Source organism: Antechinus flavipes, chromosome 2 (genome assembly GCF_016432865.1).
Source record: "Antechinus flavipes isolate AdamAnt ecotype Samford, QLD, Australia chromosome 2, AdamAnt_v2, whole genome shotgun sequence".
Lineage (NCBI taxonomy): Eukaryota > Metazoa > Chordata > Mammalia > Dasyuromorphia > Dasyuridae > Antechinus > Antechinus flavipes.
This window is the reverse complement of record NC_067399.1, coordinates 333,744,539-333,758,771: the sequence shown is the minus strand read 5'-3', so window position 1 is coordinate 333,758,771 and position 14,233 is coordinate 333,744,539. Positions and strand designations below refer to the sequence as shown.

Sequence of the window (14,233 nt, the reverse complement as noted above, 5' to 3'; positions counted from 1 at the left end):
TATAGGCTAGTGAGTTTGACAAAAGTTGGCAAAATTGGCAAATTCTTGGCAAAATTTTAGGTTGTAGCATTAAATTGACAGTTATAGAAATAAGAAAACAACTCGAAAGAAGCCAGAATTGCTCATCAAGAACAGCCTATGCCAGATAAACTTCATCCATTCATCTATTTTTTTTTACAGTTACCAGACCAATATATCAAGGGTATGTTGGAATATTATGATGTAGTTTTATTTTAACAGACCATCTGATGTCTTTCCTGATACGCTTGGGGAGAACATGATAGAAATATGGCTTATATCATAACATATTAGATAGTCTCAAGTTGAATGACTAGTGCTGAGTAATCATTTATTGATTTCTATGAGCCTTGCAATAATCCAGGAATCTATTATTGGTCCTGTGCAATTGTTTTTGCCAAAGAATTAGATGATGGCATGGATGATACATTTATTGAATTTATAGATGAAGAAAAGCTGAAATAGTTTAAAAAGTCCTTATAACTTGAATTCTTCCCATTTTTCCATGTTCCTAGCACCTTACTCCCCTACTCACATTCTGTGATTCAGTGACTGTAGCCTCATTGTTTTTATTCACATATGACACTCCATCTTTGAACTCTGTATTTTCACTATCTGGAAAGTTTTCTTTCCTTATTTCTTGCTCCTATCTTCTAAGGTTTCCTTAAAGTCTCATCTGAAGTCTCATCTTCTACAAGAATCCTTCCTCAGTTCTTTTCAATCTTAGTATCTTCCCTCTCACTTGATATCCAATTTTTCCTATAGATTGCTTGTATGTAACTGTTTGTACTCCCAGTCCCATTAGATTGTACAAAAGCTATAGCTTTGAGTAATAATTTCACTATAGTCTTGCCTAGTCAGATCATCATAATTGCTACTATTAAATTCAGATGTAGATGTCACATTTTGGGATGGGCCTTGATAATGTTTAAAAATATCCAAAGAAAAATGGAATGATAAAAAATCTTGAGTAAATGCTGTATAAGGATTGTTTTTAGAAATTAATGATGCCTAAGAAAAAATAGAAAACTTAAGGAGGGCAGATGTTTTTTTAAATATTTGGAGGATGGTCTTCCCCTGAATAGCAGAACTACAAAGAGTTAGTGAAGGTTGGAATGATATAAATTTAAATTTGACACAAGGAAAAAATATTAACAATTATAGCCATCCAAAAGTCAAATGGGCTACTGGAGAAGAAAATAGGTTCTTTCTTCTTAGTGATCTTTAAATAAAGGCTAGGTGATGTAAAAATATGATGTAGAAAAGAATCTTGTTCAGATATAGGTTAAACCTACATAGCCTCTAAGGTTTTTTTTTAAATCTAAACACTAGCAGGACACAATTTCTTTTTTCTTTTCATTCCATATATTTATTTTGGGGAGATATGATTTCTATTATTACATCAGAACTTGAATTATAAACTGATTGAAATTTTTAAAAAGTATGTGATGTAATAGTATAGTGAAATGGTCATCAGAATACATCTCAGAGTGTCTACAAGACCAAAGAATTCTACTATTTACAAAACAAAACAATACTCACAGGAAACAACTTGTTTCTTTTTGAAATAATTATATTTCCCTTGCATCTTATTTTTAAAAGTCAAATTCTCTGTTTAGCCCTGACTTTTTCATTAAGATTTTTGAACCTCTATTTCACTGAATATCCATTTTCCCCTGAAAATTCAGTTTTTCTGGGTGAGTCTTGTAATCCTATCTCTTTTGCCCTTCAAAAGATCATATTCTAATACTTATGATGTAGAAGCTACTAAAACTTATATTATCCTTACTGTTGCTCCATGATAATTGAATTGCTTATTTCTGATTGCTTTTAATATTATCTCCTTCATCTGTGATCTCTAAAATTTGGTTATAATTTTCATGGGAGTTTTCATTTGGGGATCTTTTTCAGAATATGATTGGTGGATTCTTTGCTCAATTCTAATATTTAAGAAATAATTTCATCAGTGAGATTTTGTATTTCCTTATTTATTTTGCCAGTTCTACTTTGTAAGGAATTTTTTTCTTCAAAAAAGAAGAGATACTTTTCAGTGTATTTTTGTGTTTCTTTTTTCATTTGGCCAATTTTGCTTTTTAAAGCCTTCTTCTACTCATTTTTGGTACTTTTTTTTTTTTTAACCATTTGGCCTACCCTGTTTTTTAAGTTGTTATTTTCTTCACGATTTTTGGTATCTCATTTACCACATTGTTGACTCATTTTTCATGATTTACTTGCATCACTCTGATTTTTCTTCCTAATCCTTCCTCCATCGTTCTTACTTCATTTTCAAAAAAAATTGAGCCTTTCATAATCTGAGACCAATTCATATATTTCTTGGAGGCTTTGGATATAGGAGTTTTGTCTTTATTTATTTTTTTGAGTGTGTGTTTTGTCTTCTTTGTCATCAAAGTAACTTTCTATGGTCAAAGTTTCTTCTGTGTTTTGTTTATTTTCCAGCCTATTTATAGATTTTTAACTCTTTATTAAAATAGGCTTATGTTTCCAGGGTAGAGGGCACATTGTCACAAGCTTTGGGGTTTTGTACAGCTTTTTTTTATTTTGATTTTTTAATAGCTTTTTATTTACAAATATATGCATAGGTAATTTTTCAGCATTGACAGTTGCAAATCCTTTTGTTCCAACTTTTTCCCTCCTTCTCCCAGATGGTAAATTGATTAATATATGTTAAATATATTAAGGTATAAGTTAAATACAATATACGTGTACATGTCCAAACAGTTATTTTGCTGTATAAGGATTCGGACTTTGAAGTAGTTTTTGTACAGCTTTTATCAGAGATATGTTTTTAGTTCTTCTAAGGTGGTATGATCTAGTGAGAAATGTGTTTCCTATTTTTCTGGCCTATGCTCTGGATCTATGAACTCTGGTCTTCTGCGCTGGAACTCTAAGAAGAAACCCACTTCATTGCAGTTGCAATCTCTATTATGCTAGTGCTCCTCCTTATGCTGGGATTGCTACCCAGGACTGTGACCCACATCCAAGGATGGGCAAAGCAAGAGAATCCTGTAATCTCCTTCTGATCAGTTGTTCAACCCTTTTACCATCTGTTTAATGAGAGCTCTGGAAGAAATTGATGGTGAAGCTGATTCAGTGGCTCTCAAGGCTTACTTCTAGTTTGATGGTGCTAGGGCTCTTTTGGCATGGTCTGCACTGGACTATGCTCCACTCTCACCCAGGCATGATAAACTTTTCCAGTTGACCTTACAAGTTGTCTTTGACTGGAAAATTATTTCACTCTTCTTTTTGTAGAAATTTTTTATAGCATTACTTAAAGGTCTTCAGAGGAATTTGGAAGAGTGCTCAGGTGAGTTGCTACATTATCTCCACATTTTGGCTTTGTTCCCAAGAACTCTAATTCTTGACTGTAGTTAGGTTAATAATTTTGGCATCCCTGATGATATTAATTTTCCTTTTCTATGTAGCTACTTAATAATGGAAATGGTTTAGGAATATTGAGAACCTATATACTTACATTTGATTTTATGACACTTTGCCCTTCTAACAATATGGTATGCCAGATATCCATTTTTCATACGATGAATTAGTACCAGTTCTATGTATTGAGAACTTAAATTTTCAAGCTAATGAAATCCTAACTCATATGCAATTAATCTCAAGAGCAATCAACATCAAGTAAAATGTAATCCTTAAGGATCACAGGTTTAGAACTTGGAAGGAACTTTCAGAGATTATTTAGCTAAATTCCCCTTATTTTTGCAAGTGAAGAAATTAGTTTAGCTTATATGAGATAATAAAATAATTGAAAAAAAACAATAGAATTCAAACCCAATTCTTCCAAATCCAAGTTCTCTGCTCAGTAAACACTTTTCATTTATTATACTAAAACCCATAAATAAGTACTAAAGGGCATCAAATTGTTCCTTTCCTAAGAATTGTATTAGCTGTTAGATGGCATGTGATATTTTGTTTGTATCTACTTGATATCATTCCCTAGAACAATGTAAACCTCTTTCTGGCAAAAGACATTCCATTTTTATTTTTGTATCACTTGTGCCTGGCACATAGTAGATGCTTAATAAATTTTTGATTTATTAAGATTCCCTATTCTGAAAAAAATCTGATTTTTATTAATCTTTTCAAATATTACCTTTGGTTTTGGATATATTCTTCCCCCCTCTAATGCCCAGTAAGTCATTCTTTGTAACAAAGAGTAAAGAAAAAGGGGAGCAAATCCCCCTCCCAACAAAACCATCACCACCACTATATCTTTGGCTATAAGTCTTAAATAGAAGAGCTCATAGAGCTATTTGTGCCTTTGAGTATAATTCCCAACTTTTCCAGTGAAGGAAAGGTGGTGAATTCTTAAAGCTCCTTTACAGGGCTAAACTTGGGCATTATAAATACATGGCATTCAGTTTAATTTTATTTTTTGTTCTTTACATTTGTTCTATTGGAGGGATTTTGTATATTATTTTTCTAATTTCCTTCTCTCTGTGTCAGTTCTTATTTTCTAACACTTCTCTGAATCCTTTATATGTTATTTTTTACATACCAATCTTATAGTACATTCATAATTTGTTTAGTCCTCTCTCAATCAGTGGTTATCACTTTATTTCGATTTTCTTTGCTACCAAAAAACTGATAAAGTGATTTTTTTTTATCTGACATATGGTTTCATTGAGCAGCTAGGTGATACAGTAGATCGAGGATTGGGCTTGGAATCAGATCTCTTCCAGTTCAAATCTGGCCTCAAGCAAATTACTAGCTTTAAACTCTGGAAAAGTCACTTAACCCTGTTAGGCTCAGTTCCTCATCTGTAAAATGATTTGAAGAATGAAATGACAAAGCACTTCAATTTCTTTGCCAGGAAAACCCCAAAATGGAGTCACAGAGAATTAGACATGATTGAAATGAATGAACAACGATTTCATTTGTTTGGGGAACTTTTTCTACCAATGCAGGTCAATTACTCCTGGGCAAATTATAATCTTAGTAAGTGTAAAGCATTATGCTACTTAGTGGATATTAATAACTGACATTAATGTAATACTTTGTCATCATTATCCTTGACAGTTACCATCACTTTGAATAATTTGTTGAGAGGAACTCACATTACTTCAGAAAGCACCTTATTTCACTGTTGGAAAGCTCTAATTATTTTTTTCTTTCTTAGTTGAATCCTATGTCTTATTTTTTTAATGTATTTATTTTTAATGTAACTTGATTTTCCCACCTTATGAATTCATAGAACACAGGACCATATAATTGAAACTTGTATAGGGTGAGCTATATCATAACTATAAATCCCCTCTATGACATACTCTGTAGGTGGTTATCGATCTAGTGATGAGGCTCTCATTACCTCCCAAGGCAACTCTTTCCACTCTTGAACAGCTTTTATAGTTAAAAAGCTTTGCTTTCTACCAAATGTAAATCTGCCTTTCTGGGCCTTTTATCCTTTGATCTATATCCTGTACTCTAGATTCAAATCTAATCCCTTCTCAAGATGATAGTTCTTCATAAACTTAAAAATTATTCTCATCTATTTCCTCAAATCTTTTATCATCTAGTTTATATAGCCTAACAGTCTTCAATTGATGCTCCTGCTGAATGATTTCCAGTACATTCACTGTCTTGGTCATATACCATTGTATTCACTCTTTCTTAGATATAGCATCCAAAACTTGAAACCTGTATGATCAATACAGAGCATGGTAGGACTACTTCCTTATTTCTATATATTGTGTTTCCATTTATGCAAACTTATTACATGAGCTTTTTTGATTATCTTTTGTGACTGCTCTGTGCCACTGTTGAATTATATTGAATCTGTGGGCTTCCATTAAAAAAGAAAAAAAAAAAACCTGAGTCTCCTGAATATGTGCAGTTATTTTATTTTTAAACTCGGGTTGGAATTTGCCACTATTCATTTTAAATTTAAATATTAGATTCAGCCTACTGTTTTAGTCTTTTAAGAAATTTTTGGATACTGACTTTGTTATCTAAAATATCTATTCCACTCAGCATTGTATTACTTGTTAATTGATAAGTATTCCATCTCTATCTTACTCTAAATGACTGATAACAATGTTGGACAGGATAGAGTCAAGGATAGATTCATGTGGTATTTTAGCATACATATCTCTTTCAGTCTGATAATTTATCCAAGCCTGACTATGCCTACATTTGTTATCATCTATCATTCATGGAGAGATATGAACTAGAATTTTTCTAGCTCTGGACATACTTAATTCTATGGTATTCACCTAATCTAGCATTCTAATCATCTTGTCAAGCAAGGAAAAGACATGACACACTCTGATTTTTATGAAACAAGATTGGTTCTTAATGATCTTTCTAAGTGTTTATACATTTTCCCTTTAATAATATATTCTAGAATTTCATCAAGCATCAAAATCTAGTTAACTGGATTATATTCTGAAAAAGCCCCACTATTTCTTTTTTTGGAAAATTGTGACATTTTTCTTCCCTCTAGGCTGTAGGACACATTCAGCTCTTATTTCCAGTTTGTCAAGATCTTCTGGGATTCCGATTCTGTCATCTATTATATTAGTTACAGTGCCCAGGCTTTTGTCATTTTCAAATGTGGCAAGTGCTTCTTTCTTCATTAAAACAAAGCACTTATTAAGGATTTAATATGTGCTGAACACTGTGCGAGGTACTACAGGAGTCCAACATTTAGGTAAAGGATAATACCAGACTCATAGAGTTTATATTTTGATAAGAAAGAGATGACTAAAACACAGAAAAATCTAACATATTGCATTACGGGATAAATGCATTAGATGGTTGCAAAACAAAGTTATAAATTAAACCCAAGGTGTGTGTGTGTGTGTGTGTGTGTGTGTGTGTGTGTGTGTGTGTGAGTGGAGGTAATTCCTGACCTGAGGAATCAGAAGAGACTCAGGAGAGGCTTTTTAAAGGAGGTGGCATTTAAGTTGGATTATTAAAGAGAGAGATTAATGAGTTGCATGTAGAAGTTCACTGTGACTGCCATGTTGCCTGAAAGAATTCTTTTAGAAAACCAGATATTGTTTTAAGTCTTGGGAACTTTTGGAATCCCAAATTTTAATATGCACACACACAAACATTATGTACATATGGTCATATATATGTATATATATTCTCATAATAGCTTCATGTATATACACAGCTCCACACAATAATGCACACACATTCATATATATATATATATATGTATATATATACACATATATATATACATATGAATATATGTATACACATGTCTACATATTTAGATATTTCTATATACAATACATGTACAAATATGTGCAAAACCATATACATAAATATGTGTATGTATATATAAATAAATTTAAATATATATATATATATATATATATATATATATATATATATATATATTCTTACCTTGCAAGGTTTGCATTCTAGAGAAAGGGGAATATATAATTTCAATCTAGTGCTCTCTCTATTGCACAAGCTCCCTTTTAAGGAAGATAGGGATTTTGAAAAGTAGAAGTGAGAAGATGCATAGGAAGAAGAAAACATAGAAAGCCACAGATATGGGAAATTTCACTTCATGTATAGGAAAAAAGGTAGAAGGTCAATCTGGTTCTTGGGTTCATGGTTTTAGGATGGGAAGGGATCCAGAAGGTGTCTCTAAATCCATTTATTGTAATCAGGACTTGGAGAGATTGATTTTTCTAAGGTCAGTTAAGTATGTAGAAGGCATGGGATTAGATTTTAGGTCTTTTGATTTTAAATCTTGTGTTTTCCATGGTACCTTGCTGGCTGTAAGAGAAAACATGTGAAGGAAAATGATATGAAATAATATCAGAAAGGTAGCATGTTAGCTTTCAGAATTTGATGATTTTGTATTTCATCTTAGAAGTGACAGGAAGGCACTAAAGATTTCCAAAAATAGGAGTGACAAGATTAGATCTACATTTTTAGAGGGTCATCTAGTTGTGTACAGGGTAAATTGAATAAAGTAAGACTAATCTTAATATTTATCATGTTTTTTTCTCTAAATCAATATAATAAAATATATTATTTGGCCTAGTACTTTAGAATAAAACTTTAAATGATTGCCAGTGATCAAATAGTTAATCATTTTTTGCTCAGCAACATAATAGCTTAAATTATTATTAATCTACCTTTCATTCACAAGTGTCAAATATACTTAATTCAACTGTTAGCTTGTTTTATGTTTGTGGCACTTCTACTGACATGAATAGAAACCATATGTTTGCATATTAAGAGACTAGATTACCCAAATCATAATTATAAATAATATTTTACTTGAACTATTTTCAGGATAAGATTTTATTTTTATTAATCAAAAAAGATGAATCAAGAGCCTATTCTGTGCCAGACACTGTTATGAGTATCTATGAATTATTTTTCTTTGGTGGGGAGGGATGTAAATCAGGATTTTTTTTTTGAAATAATCAAATACTGAACAACAATCAATTTTCTCCCCAAAAGTGTATCATACCATAGAATAAAGAATATAACCAAAATAATTTTTGCACTTTTGACTTAGAGAGATTTTTCTTAAGGATTCAGGAAGTTTCCTGGTGTAAAAAGTAAACTCCAGCTAAAAAGTGTTTTGCCTGATAGGAATAGGAGTGTATAACCATTCTTGTCTTCAAGGTCTCTATCCCTTGTACCTGTGTGGCATTGTTGGGAGGATAAGAAATCACGATAATGAAATTAAAAGGGAGGTTGTGCTCAGAGTATAAGTACTCTTGCCCAGTGGAGTATGGGAAAGGGGGATACTTTCTTCAATCCTTTTCTATATAGGAATTAATCTCCTACTAGAGAAAAGAAAATTTAAATTTAAAGAGAAAATGCATTCCATTCTTAGTCATTTAAGTGATTTTATTTTTTTAAACTGAGATCTTAAAATAAATTTAAAAATTTTAAAAATAAGAATATTTATTTTTGATCCAAATCAGTCTCAATAATTAATCAACAAAAGGAGCAGCAACTTTAGTATACACATGAACTGCATTCCCTTCTCCTCTCCTCCTTTTTTTTTTTTTTTTACTTTTCTTCCCTTTTATTCTCATTTTTTTCTTCCCTCCTCTCCCCTTCCTCCCCCTTCTCTGTCCTTCCCTCCCCTCACTTCTTTCCCTTTTTGTCCTTTCCCTCTTCTTCCCCTGCAATCTTCTCCCTTTCCTTCCTTTCTTCTCCCTTCTACCCTCCTTTCCCTTCCTTCCTTTTAATTCAAATATTTATTCTAGCTCTAGTTTGCAATTTCTTTTTCTCCATGGAACTAGCGAACATAGAGCTTTGATTTCACTGTTATAGGAAACTCCTTGTATGGAAATTTCCTTAACCAATATAGAATAACAAACTCAATTGTAAATGATAATCTTAAATAGTTGTCTTGTCTCTGAGAGATTAAATGACTTGCCCATGATCAGACAGGCAAGATTTTAGACTAGGTATTCCTGACTCTTAAGCTAGCTTACTATTTACTATTTCATGTTGTCCCTCTCTGATCATATATGATGTTGGAATAGACCTTGGCACAAGATAATTATATCATGAATTAGCCAAACTAAAAGAGCAAAAAAAAATTGTACAAGAATCAAGAAGACTGGGTTTGTTTTTTATACCATCAACTTTCTTTCCTTTGAAGAGTCAGAGAGAATTGTTAAAGAAGAGTAGGACTAGGAAGGATCTAGGTTTACTTTTTTTATTAAAGCTTTTTATTTATAAAGCATATGCATGGATAATTTTTCCAACATTGACCGTTGCAAAACCTTTTGTTCCAAATTTTCCTCTCCTTCCCCCCACATCCTCCCCAGCTGGCAAGTAGTCCAATACATGTTAAATATATTGAAATACATTTTAGATCCAATATACACACACACACACACACACACACACACACACACACACACACACATATATATGTTTACTTACTGACATTTCATTAAGGTGAAGGTAGAGAAAAGTGATAATAAATTTTAAAAATAGGGGTAGCATCTTTATCTTTTCACATCTGATGACAATCATAATAATGAAATTAAAAGGTTTAACAAGAGTTTCAGGAATTTTTTTCTCCTTAAATTTATCCATTCTCCTTTCCCTCATAAACATCACAAACTCTGCAAAGAATCTAGAAGTGGCAGGGATATTGGAAATCATTTAGTCAAATTCCTCCATTTTTGCAGAGGAGGAAAGTGATACCCAGAGAGGTGAAGGGACTTCACAATAAACACACAGGTAAGTAACAGAGTCAGATTTCAAATCAAGGTTCTCTGAATGCATAAAATTTGCTGCCTTTGTTTACTGTAAGTATTTTTCAATAAAATTTCTTATGTTTATATTTTGAAATAGCATTGGAGTCAGTTTTGGTGATTAATGGTCAATGAGAGTCAAAGATAAGCTTATAATTATTATGCTGTGAGGCACTGAGATTTTATTTCCTCCCTTTTTAAGGTTGGACAAAGTTTGCCCGATTGACCCGGGCTTTGACAAATAGCCGCAGTGTTTTGCAGCAACTTACTCCAATGAACAAAACAGAGGTGGTCCACAAACATTCAAGATTAGCTGAAGTAAGTGTGTCATGTTAACTCCGAGCTCTCAAGTCAGCGAGCATTGAATGGGGAGAGACTGTCTTCAAAAGGCACTGTTTTCCAAATATGATTAATTCGCTAACATTTTTTCCCCTGATAGAAGAATGTCTCCTTGACAAGAAATTACTTTTATCCCCTACTGCTCTTGAAATAGTAAATCAGTTCTACTATGAATTATACATGTTCAGGTGGGAAATATTTTTTGAGCAAGGAGAAATGAGGCAAGAAAAACTCATGTATTCCACATTTCTTTTGACATCATCTGTTATAAACATGTCCTTCATTTTATAAATTTAGCTACTAGAAATATAAAACACATAGTAGACACAATAAATATTTGATTTTTCTTAATCAATCCAAATCTAAGCCTGGGAGTTTTTGTGCAAAGTTCAGTGTTAAACACTTATGGCAACATTTCATGCATTTGGAGATTTGTTTCATTTTGCAGTATTTTCACATTAAAAAATGGCCTTAAATCTGTTACCATTTTTCCTTCATTTGTGTTGACACCAGGAAAACTTCAATTTTCTAGAGCTGTTGGAGTTAGGGAATTGTGTGTTGTCATGTCCAACCAAACATAAGAAAAGACAGAATGATGCAAATTCTAGATATGAAACTATTTTTTGGGAACATCTAAAGTTACAGAATATGAGTTTATAATGCAGCATAATGTAAAAAATGCTTCGATTTTACAGTTATATTATTGTAGTGAAATAATATTTATGTTAGATTAGGACAATTTTGATGACATTATACATTTGATATGAGCTAGTTTTATTTTAAAATGTGCCTAAATTGTTGCTATGGCATGTTTTGGACAATTAAGGTATTAGACATGCTGTAGTTGCTGTCTGTTCCTTCATTCTGAAAATTGAATATGCATATTTGTATTTAAAGCCATGTGTATGAAATCTCCAAGCCAGATATTAATTTTAAGGATTAGAATCTCCTTATCGACAAGTCTCTAGTTTTCCATGTGAATCTATGTCTGCCTTGAGCCATGACTTGGCTGACATAGACACATCACCTTAAACTTCAGTGCCTCCTTTATAGTCACAAATTTTAGATCCTCTAACAATAGGAATATTATCTCTTTGAATACAAATGTTTAAGCCAATTCTTCATATGGCAATTTAAAAAATAAGGTTTATTTTGTTCACAGTACAAATAAAATATAATGAAAGAGAAAAACTATTGCTTTCAATAATAAAGCTAAAATTCATCCAATCTTCTCTAGGTAAGATGAATCAAAAATTCAAGTAACTGAGAACTTCTATAAAGTAGCTCATTAGTGGTTCTCAAAGTATGGCTCATGGACCTCTGGGAATTCCTAAGACTTTTTCAGGGAGGTCTGTAAGTTCAAAATAATACCCCTCCCTTTTCTAATCATGGGTTGTTATCTGTCAATATTTTCTATGTTAGAAGTTAAAACTGATCATTTAAAATATTTATATATCGATTCACTTTAAAATAAATTAATAAAACCCTAATAGGTTAACAATATTTTTATTTTTGAAAAACTTTATTTTCAAAAACAGTAAGAAGAAATACCATAAATAATAATTAAAATGTCATTTGATTTGGTTCTGAAAATTTCTTTATTGTTTGGCTTAACAGACAACTGGATTTTCCCATCTGCTTCTGTATTTAATATGTTGGGATATATTGTTTTAGTTGAAGTAAGTATATAAAGGAAATCTAGCTTCATACAGATACATGATTAGAACAAAAGCTTTTTGGACTCAATAATTTTTAAGAGTTAAAAAAGGTGTTCTGTGACCAAAATAATTGAGAACCTCTGATCTATGGAATCACTAACATCATTAGCCACAATCATTTCAATTAATTAAATTCAATAAATATTTATTAAATGTCCACAAAATGCTAGGCTCTGAGGAAACAAAGATGAAATATGAAACAGTTCCTGTCCTCAAGGATCTTACATATATTAGATTGAGGCAACATATTAGGAAGTAGAATACAGAAAATTAGAAGACAGTATCTAATTTGGAAATTATAGGCTTATTTTGCACTAGGCAGTGATTTGATATTACCTCTAGAAAAATTAGTATAGTCACTCATTTAGTAACTCTGATTTCTTTCTGCCCCTATAGCCATCTAATTCATTGGTTTAAATAACAAATGGGGAACAGACATAGAAATGTAGGAAGATTTAATATTTTGCTTTGGGCAAAACAGCAGTGTGATTGCTAAGAGACTTGATTATGTAGGCCTTTGGTTTAGGAGAGGAAAAAAGTAAAGCTGCCTATAATATTTTTGACCTCTGAAGGAGTTTTAGTAGTACTCTCTGATGTAATCAATAAGAAATGAAAACATAAAGTCATTGCCATTGAGATCCTGGGGGTACAGTCTGAGCCACTGAAATTGCAGCACTATTGTCTGCAGTGCTAGGCAGGGATAAGAGAGGGATGGTAGTTAATGAATGTCAAATGGAGGTAGCTTAACCAATGGCAGGACTTGCAACTGAAATGTTTCTAGTATTTGCTGAAACAAAATCTTCACACAGATTGGACTAGCAATAATAAATGTGCAGCAAGCAAAGTAATAGTGGGTCAATTTAAGCAAAATCTTGTTCTGGTGTTCATGACCCAAAGAATCCATGATTATTCACGGAGAGAGATTTTTTTGGAGGGTGAAGGGGAAGAAAATGGTCATAACAACCACATGCCACATTTGCATGCCGAGGAAAGTTTGCACTTATACATATAGCCAGCATCATCCTCAAATTTAAAGAGCAATGCAGTATGCTTCTTCTGAAAATTACCTTTCCTTGTAAAAACAGGTCATTAAACATGTATGCTTTTCTTTTATATACTAATGATCAATTATATTTTGATTAATGCCCAATAGTTTCTGGATTTCTAGGAAGATATATTGTATTGAATCATTAGACTTCAGTTCAATGTTTATATAGGTAATGTATTTTCTCTCTTTTAGGTTCTTCAGCTGGGATCAGACATTCTTCCTCAGTATAAACAAGAGGCTCCAAAGACTCCACCACACATTATTTTACACTATTGTGCTTTTAAAACAACCTGGGATTGGGTGATTTTAATTCTTACTTTCTACACCGCCATTATGGTTCCTTATAATGTTTCCTTCAAAACAAAACAGAACAACATAGCCTGGCTGGTGCTGGACAGTGTGGTGGATGTTATTTTTCTTGTAGACATTGTTTTAAATTTCCACACAACTTTTGTTGGTCCGGGTGGAGAGGTCATTTCTGACCCCAAGCTCATAAGGATGAACTATCTGAAAACTTGGTTTGTGATAGATCTGCTGTCTTGTTTACCTTATGACATCATCAATGCCTTTGAAAATGTGGATGAGGTAAGCTATCTCCATACATAGGAGTCACCCAACTTTCAATTAACTCTTGACTAAGTGGAATTCAGATATTATCTAAAACACACATTTTACACAGCTACATATAATATTGGGTAAAGCATTAGGCCTGGAGTTTAAATCTGGCCTTAGCTACATATCAGTTACATGACTTTGCACTATTTAACTCTTTCTGCCTCAGTTTCTAAATCTGTAAAATAATAATAGCACCTACCTCTGATGGTTACTGTTAGGATCAAATGTGATAATTATTCTTTTTTTTTTTAGGTTTT

General features: G+C 32.3%; 1 protein-coding gene across 1 annotated transcript in view; it reads left to right on the top strand.

Annotated features, from left to right (window-relative positions):
* Nucleotides 1–14,233, top strand: part of KCNH5 (potassium voltage-gated channel subfamily H member 5) — a 477,427-nt gene that overhangs the window by 128,244 nt on the left and 334,950 nt on the right. The window contains exons 5-6 of the mRNA XM_051977789.1: nt 10,459–10,574; nt 13,554–13,946. Of these exons, the coding sequence (XP_051833749.1) occupies nt 10,459–10,574; nt 13,554–13,946 (509 nt within the window). The remainder of the gene's footprint in view (nt 1–10,458; nt 10,575–13,553; nt 13,947–14,233) is intronic.